This window comes from Cygnus atratus, chromosome 12 (genome assembly GCF_013377495.2).
Source record: "Cygnus atratus isolate AKBS03 ecotype Queensland, Australia chromosome 12, CAtr_DNAZoo_HiC_assembly, whole genome shotgun sequence".
NCBI classification, from domain to species: Eukaryota; Metazoa; Chordata; class Aves; order Anseriformes; family Anatidae; genus Cygnus; species Cygnus atratus.
In genome coordinates, this window is record NC_066373.1 from 12,442,130 (window position 1) to 12,470,058 (window position 27,929).

The 27,929-nt window shown below is 41.8% G+C and overlaps 1 protein-coding gene across 4 annotated transcripts; it reads left to right on the forward strand.

Annotated features, from left to right (window-relative positions):
- The first annotated feature begins 31 nt into the window (after positions 1-31).
- Positions 32-27,929, forward strand: ZDHHC1 (zinc finger DHHC-type containing 1). 4 transcript variants are annotated; one of them, XM_035543803.2, is made up of 12 exons: positions 32-372; positions 8,556-8,774; positions 11,102-11,165; positions 11,494-11,638; positions 12,261-12,362; positions 13,157-13,281; positions 13,623-13,781; positions 17,934-18,046; positions 23,397-23,482; positions 24,944-25,037; positions 25,685-25,793; positions 27,207-27,929. In XM_035543803.2, exons 2-12 carry the CDS (start codon positions 8,556-8,558, stop codon positions 27,740-27,742), a joined length of 1,752 nt encoding a protein of 583 aa, XP_035399696.1. In that variant the 5' UTR covers positions 32-372; the 3' UTR covers positions 27,743-27,929. The 4 variants fall into 4 exon arrangements, with proteins under 4 accessions (XP_035399696.1, XP_035399697.1, XP_035399699.1 ...); XM_035543804.2 differs by having other exon boundaries at positions 11,512-11,638; XM_035543806.2 differs by lacking the exon at positions 12,261-12,362.

Genomic DNA, 27,929 nt, shown 5'->3' on the forward strand with positions numbered 1-27,929 from the left:
CCGCTTGGCGCCTGCGCCCCGCCGTAGACCGGCCATTGCCATGGCGACGGGCCCAGCGGCCTGAGCCCGCCGAGGCGCTGGGAGCTGCTGCCCGTCCCCGGGCATGAGGCGGGTGCGGGGCCACCCGGAGCCGCCTCCGCGGGGAGAAGGTGAGGAGTGGGCAGTGGTGGAGGCCCCCAGCGTGGCTGCCTGGGACTCCGCAGGAGCCCTCGTCTCATCTCTCTGCCTCCTCCGAGGCCCTGGGCCTCGCCGCTCGCTGCGTGCCTTGTCCGTCCCCGCGATCACCCACTCAGGGACTGCGAACAGAGAAACCTGCAGCCTCCGAGTTAATAACCAGCATCAAATACGTGGCCTCTCCTCAGCGGCGACCGAGTAAGCCCCCAGTGTGCCCTTGCACCCTGCTGTCATTGTTCAGCGTTCTCTGTGGAAAGGAAATGCGAGGGGCTGGGGAGGGAGAGGCTGTATCCTGCAGCCTCCTCACTTAACAGTGGTTTTCGTCACTGTCAGCGGATAATCAGTGCATAACCGCAGGAGAAACCTTCGAGTCGTGAGGGAAGGGCAAGAGGAACACTGGTCTGTCTCTTCTGAGGGCAGCGTCCCACAGCTGTCTTCTGGGTTTCTGGAAAGTGTGTTAGGAATCAGTTGTGGGGCGACTGTAGTCTTACGAACAGTTTAGCTAGGAAGTAGTTTACACTAGCTTTAGGCACAGTTCTGTGAAAACTTCTCTCTGTAGAACCGTACAAAAATACTAGATGACTTTAAAAACACCCGATGTTATAAAACAGTCTCAGGAAAGCCTTGCAGCAAAGCAAGGCTTCCAGAGTCTGTGTGGAACTGGCTCTGCGGCCAGGCTTTTTTTTTTTAGGAGAAAGGAGAAACCTGGGAGTTTTCTCGAGTAATCTGAGCAGTTTTTGTAACAGGTAGCTCAGAGTGAAATGCAAGCAAGTTTTGAACAACCTTAATGAGAAAAATATTGAATTATTAATAACTTTGTCATAACTGATGAGTCAGTGGCCATATAGAAATTTGAACTATAAATGTAGGCAGACATTGCTAATTTCTTCAAAGTTTGTTTGTTTGTTTTTTCCCAAACTGGTTGCTCATAAGATTGTGCTGATGAGCATAAATTATATTATTTTATATTCTTACTCCTACTTCTTTATCACTTGACCCCAGTAGTCATGTTTGCTTGGACTGATGGTACAGTTGGTGTACCAAAGTCTGAACCATTTTGCTTGCTCTTTCAGCACATTGGCATGTTTGCTGTCTTCCAGCCCTTTGGAATTTTTCTGGTACTGGAACTGTTATCAAAAACAACATGAGTGAGCCAGAGACCTCCTCCTCCTCATCTTTCAGCACACTCGTGCAAAGGGACTAGCTGAAAGCAGAGAAACCCAACTCTCTGCTGTCCCAGGGAATGAAGAACTGATGTATTTCTTTTACCAAGGCAGGTTTTGTTAAAGGTTCACCCTGGCTCAGTGGCAAGCAAAGAGCAACAACTAACAATCCAACACAAATTGAAATAGCATCTGAGCTTGTAGCTGTTGTGCAAACACATAAACACCAAGAACCTTCCAGTTATGGTTCCAGTATGAGTTATGCTTTGTAACTCATCTTTGCAGTTAAATCTTGCTCGCTCGAGCTGGCAGTCCACGCGTTGTAGGACAGCTAAATAGTTTGGCAGTTTACTGCATGGATGTCCTGCATATGTGTGAGAAACTAAGTTGTGTTTTTGCAGTAGAGAACTAATTTTCTGTATTCCAAGGCAGTTGTGTAGCCATAATAAGGAGAAATGCTAAGTAGATAAGTGGAGAGTAGAAGGCCTCACTGTTCCAAAATAAGGTGGAAGCTTGAGAAAAACAGGATGAGCAGTGTGGGAACAGTAAAACAAAGATCACAGGTTCTCAAAACATAAGAAAGGGAAAAAAAAAGAAAAAGGAGAAATTAAAGGGTTGAAAAAAAAAAAGAAAAATTGTACGTATATGGTATAGAGGAGCATCAAGTAGCTTGTGAACCTGTAGTGCTCAGCCAATGAGGAAACAGGGGAGGTGATCAGGCGTCGGGTAATAGGGAATAAAAGGTTACGATTTGTTTACTATAATGCACTCCTAACTGGCAGGACGCCTGCCCTTGCAATCGCGAATAAAATAGCTTCACAGAAGATCCTGTCTGAAGAAAATTATTTGAGATTTTTCTCACAATCTGGGGGCTCGTCTGGGATCTTGTCACCTGCCAAAGATTTCTTGCCACCACAGACAGGAAGGTGCACCCCGCTGATTTCAGCGATCCTGTCGGGGGTGGTGGGTCATCTTGGTACGGCCGGCAAAGGACTGAGACTGTTAATCTGAAGACAGGCTCTGCAAAGCTCTGGGGAGAAGGGAGGCCAGCTCTGACATACACATACACAGCCCAGACATAGTCCAGCCCGGATCGGGTACAGGCACAGGGTTTACTACTGATAACCTGGACTGGGAAGCCGTGCACGGACCGAGGTAAGGGAAACTTCACCGTATCTTGCCTCGGGTTGGGTTCAGGGAGACTCCTGTGTGGAGTGTGAATGAGACGCGCTTTAAGTGTAAAGCGAGTGTGGAGTCCCGATCTGCAAGGTTCTGTAGTCCTGCGAGGGGACGAACGAAGTCCCCTCGGCTGGAGAGGGACGAAGTAAAAGAGAGACAAGCAAGAGTCTCGGTGGCTTGTGCCCTTAGGTGTACGGTACCCTGAGCATGGTGAAGTGAGGTGCTCGGCAGTACACCCCACCTCTGTCCTCATCCTAGGTGAAGGTGTGTGGTACCCTGTGCGTGGTAAAGTCCACAGCAGCACGTCAGGAAGAGATGGGGAATAAGGGTTCCAAGAGTCAGCAGGGTGGGGATGGAGACCCCAGGACTGTGCCTAAAGATAGCCCTTTGGAGAGAATAAGGATTTGGAAAAACAACCCAAAAACTAGGGAAAAAGATTTAATATATATATATTTAAAAGTGGTTAAATATTGTGTAATTGTCTGGCCTAAAAAGCCAATAAAAGGAACTTCAGTATTTTGGCCAAAATACGGGTCTGATGAAAATTCAGGCTTGAAATTTATATGTAAACAATAAGACTCCTTTTTTGGAGGAGGAATTAAGTTATGCTCCCTATAATCCTAATATTGCACCTGAGGCAGCGGCAGCTGCTCCAGGAGGGGAGACAGGGACTGCAGTTGATGCTGTCCCTGGAGAAGTCGCGCCGGGGAGTGTGAAACAGCAGGAGCGAAGGTCCCGGCGGGACCGTGCAGGGCTGATGCAGGGTCGGTGCCACTCCCCCCTTACCAGCAGAGAGGTTAGGAGTTTTAAGAAGGAAATGAAGTCTTTAACTGAGGGCCTAGCAGAACAGTCAAATCCATTTCTAAGGCCTAATTTTTATTCCTGGGAGGGAGATGTCAATCTTGAGTATGTTATTCACTGGAGAAGAATGTTGAGGGGGGGAATGATTCGGCAGGCAGCTATGCAAGAATGGGAAAGAACTAACACCCTCCCCCTGGACCGAGAGTAATTCCAATAGAGCAGAAACGTTAGCTTATCCAACTGAAATAATAACAACCCACAACATAGAAATCATGAGAGACTCAGGGTCAGAATGAGAAAGTACTCAGGGATGAATCCTGAGGATCTGGTAGCCCAAGGGCTCTTTGAAGTTCATTTTGTGATTAAAGCCTGGCCAGATACACAGAAAAAGCTCCAGAAGGTGGGAGGATGGAGTGAACAGTGTAGGTAATATGAAGGTGTACACCAGGAGGGGAGATGAGAAGGAAAAGCAGAGAGCGAAACAAATGGTATTCACAGCATACTGGGTAGAGAGGCAGAGGGGGAGATAGAGAGCCGAGGATGGAAAGGAGAGGAAGAGAGATAAAGGAAGGACAGACAAGGAAAGCTACCTGTCTTGCAGCCTAAATCCTAGCAGGGACAGGCTTTGAGAAGATGTTTTAAGTGTGGCCAGACCAGCCACTTCAAATAGGAGTATCCGGAGTGGAAGGAGGAGGAGAGATTGCTGTTACAAATTCAGAATAGGGGGGCTGGGGCTTCTCAGAAAGCTAGCTCCCTGATAAATGAAAAAGTGTACCTCATGGGCTCCTGCACTGACCTTGGCGTCTGCAGGGAGGTTTCTCACTCCTCGCTCTCCCAGCTGCTGTTGTGCAGCATATTTTTTTTCCTTTTCTTGGACGTGCTCTCACAGAGGCACAAACTGCATTGCTCATGGCTTGGCTCTGGGCAGCGGTGGGCCCCTTTGGAGCCGGCTGAAACTGGCCCTTATCTAACATTGGGCAGCTGCTGGATTCTTCTCACAGGGACCACCGCTGCAGCCCCCTCCGCTATCAGAACCTTGCCATGTGAACCCTGAGGCAGCAAGGTCATTACTGGCCTGTAAAGTATCAAGGCTTAAATTAACTAATCAAACCCTAAATGTGATGGGGGTAGAAGGGACTGGGATAACAGTACCACTTTTTGGGGACACCAAGCTGAGACTAGGGATAGAATGATCACTGGGCAATTATTGTATGCACCTGAGGCAGGGACTGAGTTGTTGGGAGAGGATTTGATAATGAAATTGGTCATTCAAATAGTAAATTGTTAGGCTAGAATAATGGTGTTATTAATGGGGTGCTCTCAGATCCTGAGAGCAAAGATATATTTGCCTTTGAGTGGAAAGACTCTGAAATGGGGCGGAAGCAGCAATACAGATGGACAATTTTACCTCAGGGGTTTACAGGGCCACCGATTTATTTGGGCAAGTTCTAGAACAAATTTTGGAGTAATTCCAACCTCCAAAGGATGTGTTACTGCTACAATATGTGGATGATCTTTTATTGTCAGGACAGGAGAAAACAGCTGTGAAGGAAGCCACCGAGAAGCTATTCGACTTTCTGGGAAAACAGGGCTTGAAAGTATTGGAAAATAAATTAAAATTTATAGAAAGAGAAGTCAAATATTTAGGGCATCTAGTGTGACGAATAAGAGGCATCTAGAGTGAAGAATAAATTCAGAGAGGATTCAGGGAATTGTTGAGCTACCCCTACTCAAAACTAAAAAGAACTAAAAAGTTTTAAGAGAAAGAAGTATTTAAGGAATTAGGAGTCATGAAGTCCAAAGGAAAATAGATACTCCCTGATGGGAGAGAAATGCTGAATAAAGTGCTAATGAGGCAAATATTAACTGTTTTACATCAAGAGGGTCATTGGGGAATTCGAGCAATGTGTGACGCTGTGCTATGGAAATATTTATGTGTAAGAATATATATACTCTGGCTGAACAAGTATGCAGGAGTTGTGTAGTATGTCAAAAGGTAAATAGGAAAATTATCCGTTGTCAGCCCAAAGGGAGGCGAGAACCAGGAGTTCAACACTTCCAAAATGTACAGGTAGATTTTACAGAAGTCTTTAGAGTAGGTAGATTTAAATACATATTAGTCTTGGCAGATCATTTGTCAGGGTGGATGGAAGCTTTCCCTTCAGTATCTGCTACTGTGAACATAGTAACTAAAGTAATTCTGGAACAAATAACTCCCAGGTATGGAATTGTTGAAAATACTGACTCTGATCAAGGAAATCTCTTTATGTCAGAAATATTGCAAGGGCTAATGTGGACTCTAGGAATTAAGTGGAAATTTCACACTCCTTGGCATCCTTCCTCTTTTGGAAGGGTGGAGCGGATCAGACAGTAAAGAAGCCATTGACTAAGTTCTGGAAACTCGGCTTTCCCAAACGAAGTGTTTACCTTGGGCACTTCTCCGAATTCAAACTGCACCAAGAAAAGATGTGGGAGTTTCACCATATGAAATAGTATTTGGATTGCTGTACATGGACAAAGAGAATGAATTACCTCAATTTGAGACAAAAGATGCTTTTCTTAAGAACTATATGCTCGGGCTGTCGTCCTCTTTGTCGTCTCTCAGGACCCGTGGATTATTAGCTCAAACCCCACCCTTGGAAGTCCTGATCCTTCCATTCCGAGCAGGAGGTTGGGTTCTGATGCTAACATGGAGAGAATTGAAACTGCAACCTGAGTGGGATGGACTGTTCCAAGTGCTCCTGACTACTGAGACAGCAGTAAGAACAGCTGAGAAAGGGTGGACTCATACCTGGGTAAAAGCATCAGTTAACCCTGATACCTGAGAGACTGCATTAGCAAAGACTTTTAAGGTTGAAACTGTTAAAGCTATCTATTGTAAACCTTTAACTTCTCCTTAGAAGAATTCTTAATGAATTAATGAGAACACAGAATTGGAGTGTTTCTAGGGAACACTCCCTGGAAGTGGGAGAAAGGGGGGGTATTTAATCCCCACCGGAAGAATCCTTATTAGTCTGTGATTTTTTATTGTTTTTCTTAATTATTATAGGGGTGTATATATTTAGAGAGAAATGATGTATTTTAAGTTTATGTTAGTAATACCTATTCTAAATGGATTAGTGATAGGATGGAGGGAAAAATCAGCATTTCCAATTAATCCAGAACATCTCTTGAGTTCTATCTCGAAATAATTGTTGGATTTGCACCCAGGTGCCTGGAAAGATTGAAAAGACCTTGTCCCTGATCGCTATTTCCAGCAGCAACTGTGTCTGGATTCTCTAGATTTCTAAAAATGACAGATCATACACAGTCCTGGGAAGGAATAGATTTTGAAGTTGAGCTCCCTACACATAATACTGGCTACAATATACTGTGTTATCAAAGGTGCCTTTTAAACAACATTGATAGAAAACTCAGGGGGCAATATTACTGACCCTGGGTGTGGAAGTACCCATGAAATAGGGAATAATCCATATTGTACTGAATATCGTAGCCACGGGAATGCTAATATGCATAATGCACACCAGATACAACATGAGAATCCTGTAACCGGATGGTCTGTCCCGAATGGCAAGGAGTGGTACTGGCTATGTAGCAATAAAGCCAGGAAGGTGTTGCCCCTAGAATGGAAGGGAGCTTGCACCCTGGAGGCAATAATTCCAAATGTAACTATTATTGAAGACCCACAAAGCCAAATCCTCTTGAGACCACACGCAGAATTAAGTGGGCTCTAGATAATTCTCTAGTAAAATTCTCTAGCATTTCACAGCTTTGCAAGGTGGTTTTTACCTTGGTTAGAGGTGAGTGAATTAGAAAAAGCTATTTTAAATATCTCAGCTATAATTGAAGAACTAGAAAATAAGTTAGATAACTTTGCAAAAATAGTACTCTAGAATCAAATAGTATTAGATTTATTAATAACCTCATAAGGAGGAGCATGCACTGTAATTAATTCTAGTTGCTGTATATATGTAGACCAAATGGGACGAATTTGACTGATCTCAAAAATATTTGGAAAAAAAAAAACAAAACAACAAAAAAACAATATCCTACATAGAGTAGATCAAGATGACACTTCCTGAGGACTTAAAAAAATTTGGGAGAAACTAACTCCGTGGTTACCTGAATAGAATTGGCTCAAACAACTATTTGTTGGTATTGTAATAATAATAACGTATATCTGTCATCTCCCGTGACATCCAAAGAAGAATATTGCACCTTAATGTTGGAAAAACTCAAGAGTGTGGAACTCACAAGTTCTCAAAACATAAGAAAGGGAAAAAAAAAAACGAAAAAGAAGAAATTAAAGGGTTGAAAAAAAATTGTACATATATGGTGTAGAGGAGCGTCGAGTAGCTTGTGAACCTGTAGTACTCAGCCGATGAGGAAACAGGGGAGGTGATCAGGTGTCAGGTAATAGGGAATAAAAGTTTATGATTTGTTTACTATAATGAGCTCCTAATTGGCAGGACGCCCGCCATTGCAATCATGAATAAAATAGCTTCACAGAAGATCCTGTCTGAAGAAAATTATTTGAGATTTTTCTCACATATGTAACCTTCTGTTTTTTCTTCTAGCAACAGCTGGCTTTATAGTTGTGTTGTGAGCAATTCCTGCTCCTTTTCCCCTTTTTGTTCACTTTTTTTTTTTTTTTTCAGTTACTAGTCTTTCCACTTCCTTTGTTGCTGACAAAGGGGTCTCTGTTTTCTTGGGTGCTGTCTAGCGCTAAAGTTGTGATTCCAGACCGTGTCCTCGAGTGGGGGTATTGGCTTTCACTGTACTTCTTGTCACTAGCTGAAAGGAATATATGGCATACATGAGACAGGTGAAGGCATGTGTTTTGCCATCACCTGTAAAGCAGCTTTGTGAAATGAACACATCCCCCAAACAGATCATATCATACTCCGTCTCCAGACCGCCACCCTATGCTCTTTTTACTTGATTTTGGTCTGCATCCATCAAAAGACTGGCAAAACCTGCAAGTTTCCCTTAGCTAAAAGTTTGAGGTATTGTTGTTTCTTGCAGCTATTAGCACTTGCTTTTAGAGTGTGTAATTGTTTTTCCCCTTTTGTCACTATAGATTATTAATCCTCATTGCAGAGAGAAATCTTTCCTCAGATGCATTATCTTGGTCTCTTGGACTTTCTGTCCATCCTCTTGGAGCATATCTCCAGGAGCAGGGCTCAGTAACCATATTTTTATATCACATATTTTGTTTCCCCTTTTTTATTTCTGTAGATGAATATCTGCAATAAGCCTCCTAATAAGACAGCTCCAGAGAATTTCGGCGAAGCTGTTCCTGAGGTGCAGGTCCAACACGCTCGAAGGAATGGCTGGAGCTGGCCTCTGCACCCTTTCCAGATTATTGCCTGGTTGCTGTACCTCTTCTTTGCACTGGTTGGCTTTGGAATCCTTGTTCCTCTCCTGCCCCTCCACTGGCTGCCCGCTGGCTATATCGTATCCTTTGGTCAAGAGGAGAGCATGAACTGTAATAAACTATCAACAGTTTGTTGTTTTTTTTTTTGTTTGTTTTTTTTTTTAATAGAAAAATGTTGTTAGATAGCATATAAAGCATAGGAGAAGCAGCTGAGCCAGAATCTTGGTCTTTTGTCCCTAAAAAACACATATTTTGAGATCCACTCTGTCCCTCCACTTAGGTAGATCACTAACATTCTACTTGTCTCCTTCATCACTCTTTCACTATCTTTGCCTCCAAAGCTCTTCTGCTGTCTACTCCTGCCTATGCATCTCCTTTGCCTTATATTTTTCTACAAGTGTGCTGCAGCGTTTGAGGGAAGTCATAGGGAGAAGAAAAGCCCCCAAACATCCTTGCCATGATGAGCTGCCTCATTTTCCTGTGCTGACTGAATGAGTCTTGAAAGGCAGCTTTATAAGTGTATGATCTTATGGTGTGGTTCCTTGTGATAACAAGCAGTTGATCTTTTCCCAGAAGCCTCTTCCTCTCCTCTGTAGGAAAGCTGTGAGTGAAATGCAAGGTGGTGTAGGGTGACCATAGGAGGAGAGGTCTATCATCTATCTATTTCTTCCAAATGCAGGCAGTATCTGATGCTGAGGTGCTCATACTGTCAAGGCATCTTCTTCTGTGCCCAGCCTGAGCACGCTTTCCTCCTCCTGTCCTCTTCCCCACCTCCCATCACGTTTCTCCCACTCCCCAGCGAGGCCGTGGGATGGAGCAAAGCTGGCTGCAGGGTCTGGGGCTGTGTGCCTCCAGAAGGGGCTGTGCTGGAGTGTGGGGTCCTGTGCTGGGGAGCAATCCTAATGCACTCAGTGCCACCTTGTACTGTCACCTGCACCAAGGAAGGCACCTCCTCAAGGCCAGGCCCTGGCTCCTAGTGGATTTGATTGTCTGGGAAGTTGCAGACTAGAAGAAGGAGTCCTGAGATTTGAATTTATTGCTAACCAAGCTGGTGAGGGATTATAATTTGTGTGTATCTGTGTGGTTTTGTCATTTCTCCTGTAGCATATTTCCTGGTGAAAAGAAAATTGACAAAGTGGCTCAGTGAGATTAAAGTCAGGAAGTCTGACCTATTTTACGAAATGTCAAACAAAGCCAAAGCAGATTTATGCATGTACATATATATGTACACACATTTTGATGTATTTAGGACTTCCTGTTGTCAAGGGTCAAATTAGAATGAAATTAAACAGGCGCCGTTTTTGCTTTTTGGCAAAAAAAAAAAATCTTGCTAGGTTAATCTCTGGCAATTTGTATAAAGATTACTCCAGATGTGTCAGTCTTTCTGTGGCAGAAACCAAAGGGAATGTTTAACATTGTTCTGTTACTGGAAACAAGAAAATCCTTTAGTAGAAGCCTATTTTATTTTTTATTTTAGTAGCAGCCTTTCATATTTAAAGCTTTCTTAGCAGAACCAGATAACCCAGAAATATTACAGACAGAATCTTGGGAAGAGTTCTGAAAAGATGCTCCTGGGATATGCACTTATGCAATTTGTACATGTGGTATTCATATATTCATATGTCCATACAACCTTTGATATTATTGCGACTGATGCTTTTGCTTATAGTTTTACTTACACTTGCATGATTTAGGCATTATTAATATCCTTAGCTCACAGTTGTCTTACAACTGCCTATCTTACTGAAGTCCTTGGTATTATCAAGGCTTGAACTTCATAAATTTGTATGCCAAATACCTTCATAACTCAGTCATTCTAACTCATCGGATTAATGTATCCCAAAGCTTTACTACCAGTTATTACAGCTCAAATGTCTCTCTCTCTCTCTCTTTTTATTTCCTTACAACACTTCTGTGTTTTCCATAGACTTTAATATGATCAATGAAGTGTTTATATCTGGTTTTATAGCAAATAAACTGGAAGATTAATTGTTGCATGCATGCTCATCTGTCACAGTGTATTGAGGAGCAAACTCTGGAGCACAGTGGTTTTCCAGATATGTAAAGCTGCTGCTTTGTAGTCTTTCCAAATATTGGCAGTCACTTGAGGTTTGATCAAAAGTTCTTCTAAAGCTTATTTGCTCTAACTTGCTACTGAGTTTGGAATTAAGAATCCAAACAGATAATAGTTGGAGAAACAAATGAGAAATTTTGGATATTCTCTGACTGTAAATTCTGTAGCACCCTACTTTAAAGGGGTGATCCTCTTGCTTGGGATTCAAACTAAAGAAAAGGAAAACAAGGTGATCGGTACTGGTTACTTGATGTGACTTTTTTTTCTCTTTTTTGGAAGTTTGGTCTTGTGAAGGGGCATGTGCACGGCCTTAACTGACTGTTCCTTTCCAAGGATTCTGTATGGACTAAGAAGTGTGGACCTGTGCCAACAGCCTGCACATGGGGGTCAGATTCTGGTAAGTAAAGGTAATTTTTAAAAACTCCTGTGCAAGGGAGGACATTTCTGTGAGGCAGAATAGTACATTATAAGGAGGGTTGTTCCTGTAGATTTAGTTTTCTTTTTGCAGAGGATATTTATTACCATGAGATAGGGAAACTTCTTTGTTAATAAAGCTCAGATTAATGTGCCATAGTCAGTTATATGGTAATTTCTAATTACAAGCCATATATTTCTTGTCTGTGTGGGCTTTGTGTATTAAGGATAAATATATATGCATTAAACCACTCATACAATCCTTAACTGTGTACTTCAGTGTCCAGGAGTGTGTTTTATCTATCATTTAGTTGTTCATCTTACTGCAGTCTCCATTGACCCTGCGGATGCAAATGTGCGAGAAAAAAACTATCTAGGGCCTCTGGCCACCTTCAATCGTAATCAACATGCACATGTCATTGAAAACCATCATTGCCATGTCTGTGATGTAAATGTGTAAGTATCTTCTCTTTTTCTTCTATTTATCTTTCTTCTTCACCATTACACTTCACCATAAGGCTCTTCTTATTGTTAGACTATAAGATTGAAATCGAGTCCCTGAAACCCTTAACTCTATAGTGCCAGTGAAACTTCTTCCTGTGGCAGGCTTCAGTTAGTTGGGTAGATGCTCACCGTCAAATGTGTGCATGGTTCAGTGTTTTATTTAATTGCTCTTGTGTTGCGTGGAGAGAACTATTCTGTTCTGTGTTACCTGGATGTTGGTGTTAGATCTGAGAAAAATATGTAACTTGTGTGTGTGTGCTAGATGCTAATTGGATAGCAAGAAATGCTTGGAGGGCAGACTTTAAGATCAAAATTTGTAGAATTGCTAAAGAGTTTGGGATCTCTAAATTAGAAATCACGCAATGCATTAAAAAGACAAACTTTGCAGCATCTGGGAATTTGGTCCAACAACGCCAATATGGCCAATATGTTTGGTAGTTTAAGTATTCCCTATATCATAGGTATTCTCATGACTACCAGGATCTCTACTGCTGTATGCCCCTATACTTGTGTCACTGGGAAGGCATGGTAACCTGTCGGTGCTGCCACTCTAACACCACCCTTTCTTTGGCAGGAGTGCCAAATCAAAGCACTGTGGAACTTGCAATAAATGTGTGTGTGGCTTTGATCACCACTGCAAATGGCTCAACAACTGTGTGGGAGAGAGGAATTACTGGTAAGGGCCTGGCACTGTAACAAGAACACATCGCTGCTTAAGTAATATCCCCCTTCCAGGGATGCTCCTGCATCTCAGTGTAATCTGGACTGAGCCACTCAAAACCACTTTTCTTTCAGATCCCAGCTGCATAAAGTCAGTCATGAGAAAACCAGATCAAAAATGCAAGCATGACTATGGCATCCCAATAACCAGGGATAAAATTCCTACACATAGAATTTTGTAGTCAAGCTTTTACAAGTAAAAACAGAAAGCATGCTCTTATTATTTGGTATTAGAAAAAGCTTATGTGATGGTAACTGGCTGTCCTTAATGTTTGTGAGAACTGGAGTGGGAATAGAACCATGGTCATACTGTTGTTCCCATCTCTGAAACAACATGAATCCAAACTGCCTGCTTTCTCTAAGAGATTTGCCAGTTGGCAGGAGTTGCAACAGCATACAGGTAACTCTAATCTAGGCCAGGTTTAAGGTAAAGAATAAGGAAGCTATCACTGATTATTGCTTCTCAGCTAATTTTCCCGCACTAGAACTGCATGGGACGCAAAGAGTTATAACTGCTGATTGCCACGATACACTGCTGTTAGATTTTGTGCCGGGAGCTGTCTATCATAGGTATCCTTCATTGCCTTCTAACTAGAATTGCTCTAACGGGTCACAGTTTAGTCCCTCAGGGTAACAAATAAGACTCTTGCCCAGCATCTGTGAAAGTGCCACAGTAATCTGGGTTGTCTGTCCTTTGAATTGTATGTGTGATGTTATTGAAGCCACTCAGAGATCTCACCTTTTTGGCAGGTTCTTTTTGAATAGTGTGCTGTCTGCCATTCTGGGCCTTGGGCTTCTGCTGCTCGTTGCTTGCTACGTCTTTGTGGAGTTCTTCATTAACCCCATGATGCTTCGCTCTGACCAGCACTACGAAGGTAACAGCAATGCTTCAGTGAAGCATCCTGTGAGTCAGTCAGCATATCTCAAGGGCCAGCTGCATGTGGGATTGGATTCCATGGGCTTTCCCACTGAGGAGGAGCTCCTGTTCCTTATTTCTTTCGTGTTATATTTGTACAGGAGCGTCTCTGTTCAGGTGATGCAATGTGTTTCCTTCCAGAGCCTACTAAGCCACTCTTCCTAAAGGCCTTGCAAATATAAAGTTTCTTAAGCCTCAAGTGCATAATGGCCCTGCAGCCACTTCTGAGTATTTCCAGCTGTAAAGTCGAGTTAGAGATACCTGGACAATCTGCTGACCTCTCCTGTTTTTGATTTACAGTTCTAAAGAACCACACGGACGTCTGGTTTGTGTTTCTTCCTGCTGCTCCTGTTGAGACTGGGGCTCCAGCCATTTTGGTTCCAGCTGGGACTTTTATTCTACTGAGCCTAGTGACCGTGTTCCTGCTAGGCCACCTCTTGACCTTTCACATCTATCTTAGTAGGTATTATGTTCCTGTCATCTGAGTCCCCATTTCATTTTCTTCATTTTATATGAAGAATAAGTAGAATAGCTTCTACTATTTCTTCTATTTCTTTCATTTTCTTCATTTTAGCTTCTACTCATTCTGTGTGTTCACCTGTGTTACAACTATGCATACAACATGCAAGATTACCACTGAAGAGGTAAAAAGTTGGAGTTAATATTATACTTCTGATTTTCCCTAGAGGCCCTCTCTTACTGCAGTGTGCAGAAGTCCCATTAGATGCTGCTTCCAAATTTCACTAGTTCACTCAAGTTTTTCTTTCACCAAGGGCAACTGAGAATCCATCAAGGAGAAAACACTCTACACATGCTTGACTTGGGATGAATCTCTTTCATCCTGTCTGTAAGACCTCAGATAAATGTTTTTGTTGTCTCCAAGATGCAAATTAACCTCATAGATACCTGTAGAATAACTCTATGCAGCCCAGAGCGTGCATTTGGCCTAAATGTACCATCTCATCTCTGACTGTTTTCTTTTAGGGATAGTGAGAAGCCTATCTGTTTAGAAGCAGATGGCTTCAGTCTAGAGACCTATCTAGAGGCTTTTTGTGTCTTTGAAAAGGGTGGAGTGGAGCCAGTGAAATACCTTTTCCCACTTTAGTGAGATTCCCCAGGAGCATTTTGAAGTCATTACCTCAGAAAGCTCTAATAAGGCCACCTCCCATCAGTACCATTTCCTTCATTCAGGGCTGAATCATAGAAATCATACAAAAACTTAGAATCCAGATAAACTTAGAGTTCACTTGCTGAACTACATCAGTGGCCATTTCCAGAATGTCTTGGATAGTGATTGGACAGTTGCTGGTAAGTCCTAGGTATTAAAGGATGGCATCTTGAGTACAAGGCTTCTTGAATGGAAGAAAAAAAAATAATAAAAGTAACTAAATTGTTCTTGGCTAATATAGTAATGAAAGACTTTATACATAAATGTGTAGGATTTTATATAGTCCACATGAAGTTTATCCAGATCATATTCATCTGGTTTGCTGATTAATGTTGCATCCCAGGTGGTTCTGTGTAATGCCAATTTCATGCTGTAGGACTTGCTAAAGCACAATGTGATGTGAGCAAGGTGCACTCCCATGTGCTTTGCCATTCTGTAAAACCAGCTTAGATCTTCTGTGCTTGGTACTGACCCCAAACTGCAAGCACCTGGGCGAATGGTGGAGAGGCCGGGTGAGATGGAGTGGTTAATTCCAGCTCCATGCCAGTAATGGCAGATTCAATTGTCTCTCCACTGGCTTCTGAGGGTTTTCACTGATCCCCTGTGCTTCTGTAGTATGAGAGGTCCTGTTTCTCTGTTACCCAAGAGAAGTGGCAATAGTATTGGCCTAATTTTCTAATAGGAAGTCCAACTTCCAGATCAGGTCCCACTATGGAAGTTGTGCTGTACTGACACAAAATGACTTGTGGAACTCAGAGGGAGAACTTTTCAGAAAGGCTCCACGTTAGATCTCCTACTTGTTGCTCCTGATGGACAGAAGGGATAGTTTTGCCTGGAAGTACGAATGGTCATCAAAAACTTTTTTTCAGTCATCGTGTGAAGTGAAGACCATGCTATTTGTCTGCCTTACGTAAATTGTGATGAGAGAAGATCTCGCACTTGCAGAAGTCAGTGGTGTGAAAACTAGGGGAGAAGGGATGTGTGAGAAGAGAAGACTGCTTACAGACAATTCTTGGGTGGATTCTTAGGTTGTCCATTAACGGTGATACAGGTGTGAACACAAATTAAGCCAGCACAAATCAGTGCAGTTCCAGATTTGGTCACAGTCCACAGTTTTGCTTTCTTGGTGCAATTAAAAGTTGACTTGACTTGGTTAATGGTGTGATGCCTGGAGATTTCAAAGGTTGACCTAGCAATGCAGACTAAAAGCCTCACAATGCTGGGGTCACTCTGGGAAAATTTATTTTGGATGAAGAAAACAGGATTGTTCTGTCCAGTGCTGAGCTGTAGATTATCCTGTCTTTGTGTACAACTTCCACAAGAGGGTGCTCCCTCCTTGGGATAAAGTCGTGCCTTCTCTCGTCAAATAGAAACATGCATGTTTAACACCAGTTCTACTCCGGGGTTGATTTTTTTTTGTTTTCTTGGGGGTATTTTTCTCCTCTTTCAGAATAAATTTTGAGCCAAATTAACTTTTAGTTTTGACACAATTTATAATATTTATGAGTTACATGGAAACAGAATTTAATTATTGTTAATTTTCGTTATTTTATTATGTTGACATCTGCTACTTTATTGAAGCTGGTTTAAGCTGTGCTCCATGCTGTGCAAAAGTGTGTTGTGTAAGTCCTTGCTTAAAAGGAGCAGCTTTACCACATTGAAGCCTATATTGTATGTTACAAGGTATGCATTATTTTGACAACTAAGATTCAGGGAGAGAGACATATTATTTTTGTTTTAAATTCATCTTATTTCACACATTTAATTTTCAGTGGTTTCATCTGAATACTTTAAGGTAGACAGTGTTGGAATGAACCACCCTTTTGAAACATAATTACTGTTCATGAATATTTTTTCATGAATATTTTTTTCCTGTGTAATTAAATTATAGAATGAAAATAGCACCCCCATGGCTGATATTGCCTTTAAGTTTTGCATTAAAAAACAACAACAACAACAAACTGGCTTGAATCAGATTTAGCTATGAAAATCTTTGAATCTGTCTGTGTTGTGAGCACAGTGAACTTTTCAGAATTTCTGTCCTGGTTTTAACTACTTGGTGCTATCACAGTAGATTGTTTTCAAAGTAGTAGATCTGTGTGTTCAAAATTAAGTGTTGATTGAGATTCATTTGTAGAGGCATTCAGGGAAGCATGGCTCTTCAGAATTTTGGAGGGAGGTGTCTTTTTTGATTATGTGTTGCACAGTATGTGCTGCAATTATGTGCTGTCTGGACAAATGTAGTATTTTTTGGCTAAACAAATGTTAAAATATTTTAAAAGTTGCTCTGCTAAGTATTCAGAAACCAATGAATTCTAAACTAAAAATGGTATACAGACCTTTGCTTCTGAAGCAATATTCTGTTTCTCAAATCATGCATTTAGATTCAATTCTAGTAGCGTTTGCCAGCACTTGGTACCATCCTCATTAAGTGCATTCACTAATCACTTGGCTTCAGACTCGCATTCATCTTTATGTTCTGTCTTCCTGGCCAAATGGATATTGGATTCTTTGTTCTTCAAATGGTCACTGCTTTAACAGGAGGGGCACCTTCTCCTCTGTTCTTCCGCACTTCCCTATGAACTAGTCCTGTGTTTATGGCATGGTTTTGAGGGGTAGGATACTACTGGTACAAATGTATTCAGGCAGAGCAAGGATTTTAGTCTAGATGTCCCGTACCCTAGGTGTCTGATTTAACTGCTGTGCTACTGTAAACAGGAATAAGGCTTACCAGGCTGTGCAGTAAAAAGCTGCAGCATCCATTTCTAGGTCTTGTGGTCTAAAAATACTTACTACATCAGGGTCATGAGGGGAGGAATGTCTTAGTTTTGGATGTTTTGAGTCTCATGAGAAAACCAAGCTGCTCAGAAATGTAAAATGCTCTTGCTCATTCATGGAAGCAGATGTGTTTGTGTGTGGGAGACCTTAAGAGCATATAAACTCAGGCACATAGGAGCTTTGGACATGTCTATTTGGCATGAGATGAGTCGGGCATTTGGTGCTCACTGTTTTGGACATTAATTGTCTCAATCTTCTTTATGGGACACACTAACCTGCTGAATTTCTCTTCTACATTTAGCATTACATCCCTTTTGACTGCTCACTGAGCTTTCTATATGATATGGATCTTTCTCATATTGGATATGAATAATGGTTTTGCTCTGAAATGAGCTGAATGAATTGTGATAGCTTAAAAGGCTGTACTGTGTGTATGAGGCATCAGACATCCAGCTGAACGCTGTGCCTGTGAGAAAGTGTTGTGGTGATCACAATAAAGGATACAGTAAGATAGACAGTGTGAAGGTACTTTTCTCTTAGAATACCAGTTTTCTCATATTTATAGTTCCTAATTAAATACTGTATAGTTTTTCAGGCTGTTTGTGGGTGGCAAGTAAAATTGGGAGGGGCCTTTCATGCACTGACAGCTCTCTCTTTCCTCCCAGTGTGGAACAAGCTGACTACGTATGAGTACATCCTGCAGCAGCGTCCCCAGCAAGAGGCTAAAGAGGCAGACAAGCAACTGGAATCTTGTCCCTCCCAAGTGATCCCCAGTCAGGTACTCATTGTACTTTCAATCCATTTCTTGTAAAAAAGCCTCACTTGTTCACTGTGTAGAGTTTGCCTCAGTTTCGCAAGCTCCAAATTTTAGAGGCAGTGGCTACAGGTAAGACTTCTGAAGTACTTCTGTGGAGTAGAATGGGATGTGAGAGAGTCTAAGGCCTGTGACTTGATAAACACCATAGGCATAAGCAAGTACTGATTTCAAATGAATCACTCCCACCCCTTCTCTTCCGCCACTTTTTTTGGGCCCCGGACTATCTATTCTGCTCTGCCAGCACAGCTGTTTGTTACAGTCATGCACCGAACAGGGTGGGGGAATTTATCTGTGTAAGAATAAACTTACTTTATTAAAAAAATAGTTGAGGTAGTGTTTAGCTGGGCCAGCTCCCTCCCATTTGGTTCACCAAGCAGTCACGTAAGTGCTTGTGTCAGCATGAAAGACGATGACTGGAAAGTGGGAAGGACCTGTCACTGGAAAGGGCACAACCATCTGTTCTGGTGGCAGTGTGCATTTTGATGGCTTATGTGCGTGGTACTGTAGGTCATGACTGAAAGCAGGCAGGCTCTAGGACTGGAGAAACTGGGGTTAATTGTTGAGCAGCTAATACTGAACAGTTTAACGCTTCTGAAAAAGAAAAGGGCATCAGTCATGGTCAGAAATGACCCAGATAGCTTTGTTTTTCTTCGTGTTTATGTAGTGATAAGGGTCCTTGTGATTACCATGATGTTGATCTGTATTGCTGTAAAGGAGTTCTACAAGGCTTCAGCCCTGCTGCACTGTGCAGTGGCAAATATTGCAGTATTAATTGAGAGGTTCAGGGTAATTTATTTTGCTGCAAGACAACTCTGTCCCTGGAGTTACTCAAAATTTGACTGCACAACATTTGTATTGGTTTGGGCAGGGGATTTACTAGAAACTTCCAGAAGTTCTTCCCAGTCTAAATTATTATGTGATTCTGCGATCTCATGTAATTCTACCTAGCTTTATGCAAGTGAGTTGCCTACTACACAGCCAGTTTCATACTTCATAAGAAACTAATTACATCCAAGCTTAATCCAGGTGTTCTGTGTAGAGATACTGGGATCTCTCTGGACACATTAAAAGCTTTACCTTATCAAAGGAAAGGGGAAAGTGAGCCAATTCCCTTTCTGTACAATATGGATACCCCAGCTTTTCATATACTTCTTTTACTGTCTTGGAAAATTTGAACTTTCAGTTTAAACAGAGGTTTCCATAACAACAAGGATGTTTGGCACTTTGTGTCAGAGAGCATGAAAATTAAAGCAATAATAAAACATTAGCTCTAATGATTTTCTAGTTACCAAATTTTGATTGATACTGAAAATATTTCTGAACAGAGGTGGACTCTGGTTTTGGGGGTACATCAGGGATGTGGCCATTCAGTCCTGTTCTCCTGTCTGTGCTGCTGCTTCTCCAGATATGTGTGAATCTGGTTAATTTGTAGCAGCAGCCTGGAAGAAGCAGGGTGAAAAGTTCTGTGTTTCAGAGCTACAGTTCGTACCTTGGGGAACAATAAAGACTGGAAGATGCCCAGTAACATTGTTAAGAAAAATGTTAACCCACCAGATTTTCCTTGTTCCTTACATAGCAACCAGAGATAAACACAAACAAATACATTGGAGTAGGAGTACACCAAGTGACTCGCCTTTTGTAAGCTGTGTTGACTACAGCCTTTAGTTTGAACACAGAAGTCCTTTGTAATTGATCCAAGATCTTGCAAGCATAAAATAGAAATCATGTTCTTCCCACCTTTGTCTTAACTGCTCGTTAATTGTAGAGGGTAAGAAGAAACATGCAATTCCCCTTTAATCCTTGTATTTGAGGCTTCTTCAAGCTTAGACGTTGGTTTTGGCTTCCATTTTCCATGTTTGTCTGCGGTTAGGTCTTCAGCTATGTTCAGGTTGAAGGATTCTTATATACTTGTGAAATCTTTCTCAGGACATGCAGAAAATAAAAGCACTGTTTGCACACTTATATGGTTCAGATATCACAAAAACGCAAAACGGTTGGATGTACAGCGTTTGCCTCTATTACTATAGCCAAAGCAGCAAGTGCAAGTAACCGTTTGTTTTTTTTTGTTGTTGTTGTTTGTTTGTTTTTGTTTTCTGTAGACAATTATAGAACAGTCAAAATTTATAACTACGAAGTCTGTGGGTGGGCACGGCTGTAATCAACCTTTAGAGGAGGTCTGAGCATGGGCAGGACCTGTAAGTTGGCCGTGAGCTTTGCTAACTGAGATTCAAATTGGTTTAGCAGTCTATTCTCAGGAAGAGTAAGAGACGAAGGCTAACAACCCGGGTGGTAAGGGTGGCTCTGTCTCGCTGTCACAGTTGACAGCTGGCTGTCCTGTGGGAGCTGAGAGAGGCTGGGGCTCTGCACTGTGCTTGTAGTTTTCATCACGCTGAGAGAACATTGCATTTCCTACTGATCGAGTCTTCTTCCATTTGTTTCTGCTTGTCAGTTCTAATGCTTTACTTTCTTCTATGTGGCTGCTTTGGTTATACATAATTTAAAAGGCTGAAATACACAAAATGGATTTTAAAAGGCTCTTTTGTTGCCTGCTTGGAAAGAATTGTTCATGGTATTCTGAAGATGCACCATTTGTTATCCTCCTCTGAAATGCCAGGCCTGCACTCCTGTTTGTATGCTGTGCATGTTGAGTCCTGATCATTTTCAGTAGCTGTGCACAGTCTTACAAGGACGTCTCCTGCTGCAGCTCACTGCAGCCGTGGTGAGCTTTCCTCTGGAAAGGCCTGCATCTCCCCACCCTGCTTTTTCCAGGCTTGCTGCTTCAAATTGACATGAGGTTGTGTCTGCTCTCCTTCATTTGAGACTCAGGTGCATGAGGTTTGAGTGTAAATGTTAAGAATTTGGTCTTCAAGGAGCTGTAAGGAACCATTTATGTACACTTGATGTTCTGTCAATAATGATCAATGATATGGCTTGAGTTACAAGTTCTATGTGAAATATATACGGGGTAAATTTCTGCAGATCATGAATCTGCACTGGGGTAAACTCTGCTGGTAGTAGTGAGCCCAAAATTTCATAGTTCGCAAACCAGAAAGTTCAAGCACTCAAGATTGCTGAACCATTTCTCTTCAAATTTGATGTTAGCACCTACAAGACAGTTGTAAATTTCTTTCCACCTCTTTTTTTTTTCTTTCCATACTTGCAAGACCAATTAAAGTAAGAGCACTTTACAAAATGCAACAAGCCTGAACTCTTTCCAGTTTGGCAGCCCTCTTATCTACAATTATATGAGCACCGAGACTTCAGGCCTCCATGCCAGGATTTTTGAAAGCAACTAGTAAATTTGGAAGTTCCTCTGCTGGCGTGTAAAGAAGGCTGGGCAAAGATGATCAGGGCAGTGTGCTGGCTCTGACTCTGGGAGCATAATCCCCAGTACCCTCTCCCAGCATTTGGCAATATGTGTCAGGGGCTTCTGGAACACAGAGCATCGAATGGCTTTGTACTTGCTGCTTGCTGACACAAGCTTTTCTAATTTATTCTTGAATCTGTGTAACATTTAGCACCTGCACCATCCTATGGTGGTGAGTGCTACAGCTTAGCTCCATCCTGTATCAAAACCACAACTTTTCTTTAGTTCCTTTCGAAGCTGTTGCCTGATCCTCTTTCATTTGATGCTCCTTAAGCATTGTATTGTTGAGATGTGAAACCGTTATTCCCCGTTTGTGTACTCCAAGCCACTCATATCTGCCCTGAGTATTTTGCCTCCTGTCTGAAGGGCCCTGGCCCATTAGCTGTTTCTTGTACAGAAAATGCTTGATACCTTTCATTGGCCCTGTCACTCTTCTCTGCACCTATTTCCAGATCTTCTGTGGGTGAAGAGGCTGGAATGATGTAGAGAATACAGAGTCCAGGCTGCCTATGAATTTATCCAGTGACATGAAACCATTATCTCTTTGCTTTTTTTTATGGCTTTCCTTCTCATTCCTATCATCTGAAATGATTTCTTGGCTGCTGCTGAGCATGTAACTCCATGAATTCATTTCTAGTTCAGAGAGCACTGCTTTGTTTATAAAGTTTGTACTACTTTTCCCAAGTGCATCACTTTACATCTTTACATCTAGCAATATTGATTTTCATGTGCCATTTTATCATGCTGTAATTCAACATTACATGAATCTTCTGCAGCTCTTTGCAGTTGGTTTTCATTTTTATTGCCTTACATAAGGGAGCATCATCACCAGATTTCATCTCACTGTTCTGCTCTTCCATTTATGAATGTGCTGAACTGCAGAGGCCCTGGGTTTCTCAGGAACCCGTCTGTGGGACGTCCAACTTTGACTTCATTTTCTCAAGTCTGCTGATCAGGCTGCTCAGCCGAATAGGTCTTCCTGTGCTTAAGGTTTTTGTTTATTAAGCTAATGCCTATTGCATTAAAAATCACCCCCCATCTTTACAACCTAAAATTTGCCTCACAATATATATACAATATATGTGGGTTTTTATAGTCACTGCACACTAAAATACTGAAAGTTGTCTCACTAATTATTCAAATATAAGAGAGTACAGCTAGTGAAAATAGAGCATCAAGGTTCTCCTGATCATAGTTTGTCTTTTTTTTTATTAATAATAATCTGCAGAGGTCCTCTGAACCTCTGACCATCCTAATTGCATACTTTTAGGGGGAGAACTGGGAGCCCCGTTTCTGTAATTCAGCTACTTGGATTTAGGAGGCTTATTTGTCAAGCCTTCTTTTATGTTTATGTGGGTATGCAACTTCAAAAGTCAGGATGGCATTACTTGGAATTCATCTGTACCTGAGGAGAATGAGTAATATATTGCTTTTTTTTTTTTTTTTAAATAGCACAGTTATTAGCCATAAAGCGTTCACACAAGAAACAGAAAATACTTTATGGCTTTCCTGTATATTGCATGTTTTCATTTTTGTCTCCTCCATTTTGAATTTAAAAGAACTTTTCTGCCTTCACTGCTTAACTCCTACTATTGAACTGTATAACTAATGAAGGCTTTACGTGATATTTTGAATGCGGTCCCAAGAAATGATTCAGCTGGCCTCTGTAAGTGTTCTCTGATGTGATTTTGAGTCACATGAAATACTGGCTGGACTAAATGAATGGATCGGGGACTTCTAATTGTCTCAATCTTGGTTTTCCATCTTAAGCAGCAGACTCCTCTGCTGAGATTCAGCTGTGCTAAATGTAATGACAGGATACGTTTGGCATATGGCTGAGGAAGGAGGAAGAGAACACTTCAGTAGTGAAAATCCCTCTTCTCCACTGTGTCCATATTGTTCTGAAAATGTTAATTCTTTTCTTTTTTTTTTTTTCTTTTTCAGGAAGTGGACTTTTTTTCAGGTAACCCTGGCTATACAGACCCTGGTATTCAGGTAGAGGACTTTGCAACAGTAACTTCAGGAAAAGGGTGAGTAAAGTAAATAGATAGAACTCTCCCAACAGCATGTATGCTGAATGGGAAATTGTCATCAAAGTCACTTTAGGAATGTATGGAGCACTGCTATTTTGACCAAGACATGCTGAAATCTTTGAGTTTCAGGAGGATAAATACCTGCAGGAGTACTGGCCTTTGCTCCTCTGGGAAAATAACATTCCTAGAACGCTCTGTTTAGACTGTTTTAAATTGAAATTCATTTAAAGCTGCCTGAAATATAGCTGGGAGCTCCACCTAAGCTTGTAACAAAGTTTCTACAATGCCACTGAAAAAGGAGATGGTCTGCTTTGTGAGCAAGTGTGAAATCTGAAAGCCTGTAAAGTTTGTGATTAGGCTTAGAGCATTTTTGTATAGGAAGTCACAATTAATCAATATCTGTGATTGCCTTGGAATTAAACATAATACCCAACTGTAGCAGTTTTGAGAGCCTGTTGTACATACCTCACCATCTGGGTGGCCCCTACAAGCCATGTCTGCATTAAGTTAGAATTTGCTCATATGCTTAACAATTCCAAGGTTTTTTGGAAGAGGTCTAACTTAAAGCTCAAGTCTATCATGACATTTAATTAATATATTTCCCAGACCCTCATCTTAGAATACTCTTCATATTCAGTTAAAATGTAAGAAGGTACAAGGAAGGCTCAGCTGAAACCCTGAACCTGTACATTTTTGCTGCTGTGCCTCAGTTCTTCAGCTGGTCAAGTGACTTGCTCAATGTGATGTCCTAGAGCGCTTTCACATCAGAAAATCCAGCCTTATCTCATTTCCACTTGCCCTAGAGTTTTTTCTGTAATAGATTATAAGAGATCAAGCTCAAAAACATCTTTAGGTTGTGTTTGTACCAGTTCAGTATTTATATCCCCACATCTGAATATCTCAGATTTCTGAATCTGGGTGTCTGAATTCTGATTATCTGAATTTCCCAGGCCATAAGGATTTTCTGTCAAAATCAAATTTCAACTCCACGTGGAAGCCAAATGACAACACAGTACTGATAATATACGTTGCTAAGAGCCATTGCATCACAAAAAATTGTTTTCTTCTGTTACCATCTTAAACTTCTGGGTGGTTTTGTCCCGTAATTCCTATATTGAGCTCATTATAATTATATGATTTCAGGTTGTCAAGAGACCTGAATCACAATATGAATCAGCATAGTTTTAGACGAGGCGAGCAGTCATGGTAAAACAGCATCCTTCTCTCTTAATTAAGCCTTGCCTATTAACTCATGTCCCTGGGGAAGGGAGAGGGAATCCTTTATGTTTTGTGCACAGTTGTGCAGGAACAGCTACCCTGCAGTCATGCTGGGAGTGCTGTGCAAAGCAAGGGATGCCTTAGTCAGCCTGACTGAAGCTGGGTATGTGCAAGAAAAATGGGCATCAGGGTAAAGCAGTGTCTAAGGAAAGCATCTTGTATATCTGCCATGTGTTTTAGCTTTTCAAAGCTCTACATCCACAATGATGAAGCTGATCCTGAGCAGACCACCTCTCCTGACCTCCCATCTCTTCACTTTGCCGTCCCTTCACAGGTAAGCAGGAGACTTGCTACATACCAAAACCTCTGCTGCTGATGATTCATCATGTTGCATGGGTACAAACTCGCTCTGGCGCAGACTGTGGTTATGTCCTTTCTACACTCAATCTTGCTGTCCTCAGCGTGTATGTGCAGGGCTGGCCATGCCCTGCAGTCATGACATCCAAACAATACTCTCCCATCTCAGCTCACACATGTGATCAGGTGTATTCTGCTGTTGCTTCATAAGCTTGCAGCTCAGCTGTAATACATGGAGCCTGTACAATATCTTGCTGTTCCAGTGCTGTTCAGTGACTGTATCTATACCACTGTGCATGCTTCTGTAGAGCAAAATCCAACAGTTAATACATTCAAATATGGATACTAAAGTATCTGCCCAGGGAAATATGATACATGCAGACATGAAGCTTTAGTGTATAAAGCAGTTGTTCAAAGTCAAGTTTTCTGCTTTTTTGATATTCCTTTTCCTCCATCCAGATGCCTTCCGCACTTCCTCAAATGGCAGGTAGTTGTGCTCTCCCCCTTTCCTCCAGGCTTATTAATCAAAGTTTTGTCATCTAAATGATAAGAAAGCTTCCTTTTCAACTACACTTGTATTTTAGATACTGTATTTTGTGACTTTGGTGCTTCTTGCTTTCACAGAGACAGAAGAAAAGACGAAAGAAGACGCACAAGACTTCTTCTGCAGCAACGGAGAGCAGATCTAAAACACATGCTAGACCTTGGCCCTCTTTCCCAGGTCCTCAGTCAGGTGAGAGTGCGTCAGTCAGCTTCCTTGCTTCGTAACTGTTCCAGTTCACTCAAATGTGAAGGATTTAATATGAACATGACTTTAGAAAGTAGAGACAAGAAAAAAGTGAAGAACAGAAACTCCCATGAGAATAAAAAATATGAACTTTACTTTGAAAGCAGCTGTGTTGTGAAGAGCTAATGGGGTTCTGATGCCAAATTTTCCTTGCTCTTCATCAGGGATTGCAGCTTTAAAAGTGGTAGGAGAGAACCAACAGCTGCCACCAGGAACTGGAATTGGAGTGTACAGAGGAATGAAATGGAGAGCAAAGCAGAGAGCATGAGGACCTTGTAAAGACCAAAACACTTCTGAATCTAAAAATTGGTTGAAATGGATATTTCTTGGAACCGTTAGTTCTAGGGTAGCTGAGAAGAAGGACTCTTCTAGCTCCTATCATTCTGATCAAGCTGTTGCTATAGCAGCACAGTTAAACAATAGTGATGCTCATTTCAGTTCCATATTTCCGAGGAGGAAGTCACAGAAAAAGATGTTGTGGTAGCAAACAGCTTTACCAAGGACTGCTTTCATTTTTAAAGGAAAAATTAGTCAGATGAGCAAGAGGGTAAACTATGTCTTCATAAACAGTATTAGGCTACTTAGGCAACTGTGTCAGCAACACAGATGGCAGAAGTTCTCTGACTCTCTAAAAAGAAGAAAGAAAAAAGCTAAACAAGTGCTATTCCATAGCAAGGAGTTGGCTGAATTTCCCTCATTTTTATCCAAGGCAAAATTAGGAAAAAATAATTCAAATGAATTCAGAGGGTAAAATATAAGATGAAAATTAAAACAGACTTTGAAGAACTCAAGAACAAATAACTGAGTATCTGATCCTGAACATGTTTGGGTAACTTTATGAAAAAATATACGCATAATTATGTTAGCCAGAACATTAACAGAACAGGTGAGAAACCCTTGCGTTTCTTGACTTCTTGAAATGCAAGAAGGGATCTCCAAAAAAGAGGCTATGCCATAACTATTGCTTTCCCTAAAATTGCTATAATTTTCAATGTGCAACAGTTCATCTGTGAAACTAGACTGATAGCCAGCCATCTGGAGTAGCTTTCTGGTTGCTGGCATACAGAAATGAAAAGTGTCATAAAACCCCAGCACTGTCAGGAAGTTATCTGACCTAAGAAAAGAAGGGAAAATGAGAGTTTCTGAGAGCTTGGAGGCACTTTGAAATGATCAGAGTTGGGTACACTGCTGAGTGGAGAATTCTGCACATTTTCACATCTAACTTTGCATAAATATGTGTATGGGGGTTTTAAACACAAGTGGATCATCCATATCAGAGTTCTTGGGCATGTTGACATCTTTGTGGGGCTGAGGGATGTCCCTTGTCTTAAGCTTTCTTTTCTTTCTTTCCATCTCTAGAGTTTCCAGCCACAGCTGCTGCCACCTCCTCTTCCCACAGTCTTCGCCTCGTAGTGCCAGCTTTCCCTCTGAGAGCTGCTGTGCCCCCCAGCAGCACTGGTCCCATCCAGGCGGCGGGACCCCCGGCTGACTATCACTCAGAGTCTGCTGAGTCCATGGATGAAATTCCTGTGGCTCAGACTCACCTTGGGAACACAGCCCCTCATGGTCCTTCTAAGAATAGCTCAAGCAATGCTCAGCATTATCCTGTGTCCACGGACAATCCCAGAGGTGACAGGGAGAAGAACCTGTATTCTGGGCACAAGGTAAAAAGGAAAAGGTGCCAGCAAGACAGACACATGGAACAAGACCTGGAACTTTTTTCTAAGATTCCTGCTGTGTTTGTAAGTAAGAGCAGTGGAGAACCTCAACTGTCACAGCCCCAGCCTGCTGGGAACACATCTGAGCCACACCACAGAAAATGCACCAGCAAGCAGCATTTGGGCAGACACAATCCACGCTTAAAGGACATAAGGACAAACACCACAGTGGCCTAGCGATCAGCCTTCCAAAGCCATACCCTTTGGGAATGAGACAAGAGGTTCTCTTTCTATTTGTATGTTGCTGTTCAAAGATCTTGACTCCAGAAACTCATTCTCTGGAGGTAGCAGTGTCCCTTTACATGATGCTGACCATCTTCCAGCAGACCTAGCTGAGAGGCAGAAAAAACCCTGCTGCATCTTT

What these genes read in the sequence shown, in the direction of transcription:
- ZDHHC1 (XM_035543803.2), top strand. Translation starts at nt 8,556, where the DNA reads ATGAATATCTGCAATAAGCCTCCTAATAAGACAGCTCCAGAGAATTTC. An exon ending in CCCAAGTGATCCCCAGTCAG is followed by an intron (nt 18,047 to 23,396) that starts GTACTCATTGTA and finishes TTTCTTTTTCAG; the next exon opens with GAAGTGGACTTTTTTTCAGG. An exon ending in TTTCCCAGGTCCTCAGTCAG is followed by an intron (nt 25,794 to 27,206) that starts GTGAGAGTGCGT and finishes TTCCATCTCTAG; the next exon opens with AGTTTCCAGCCACAGCTGCT.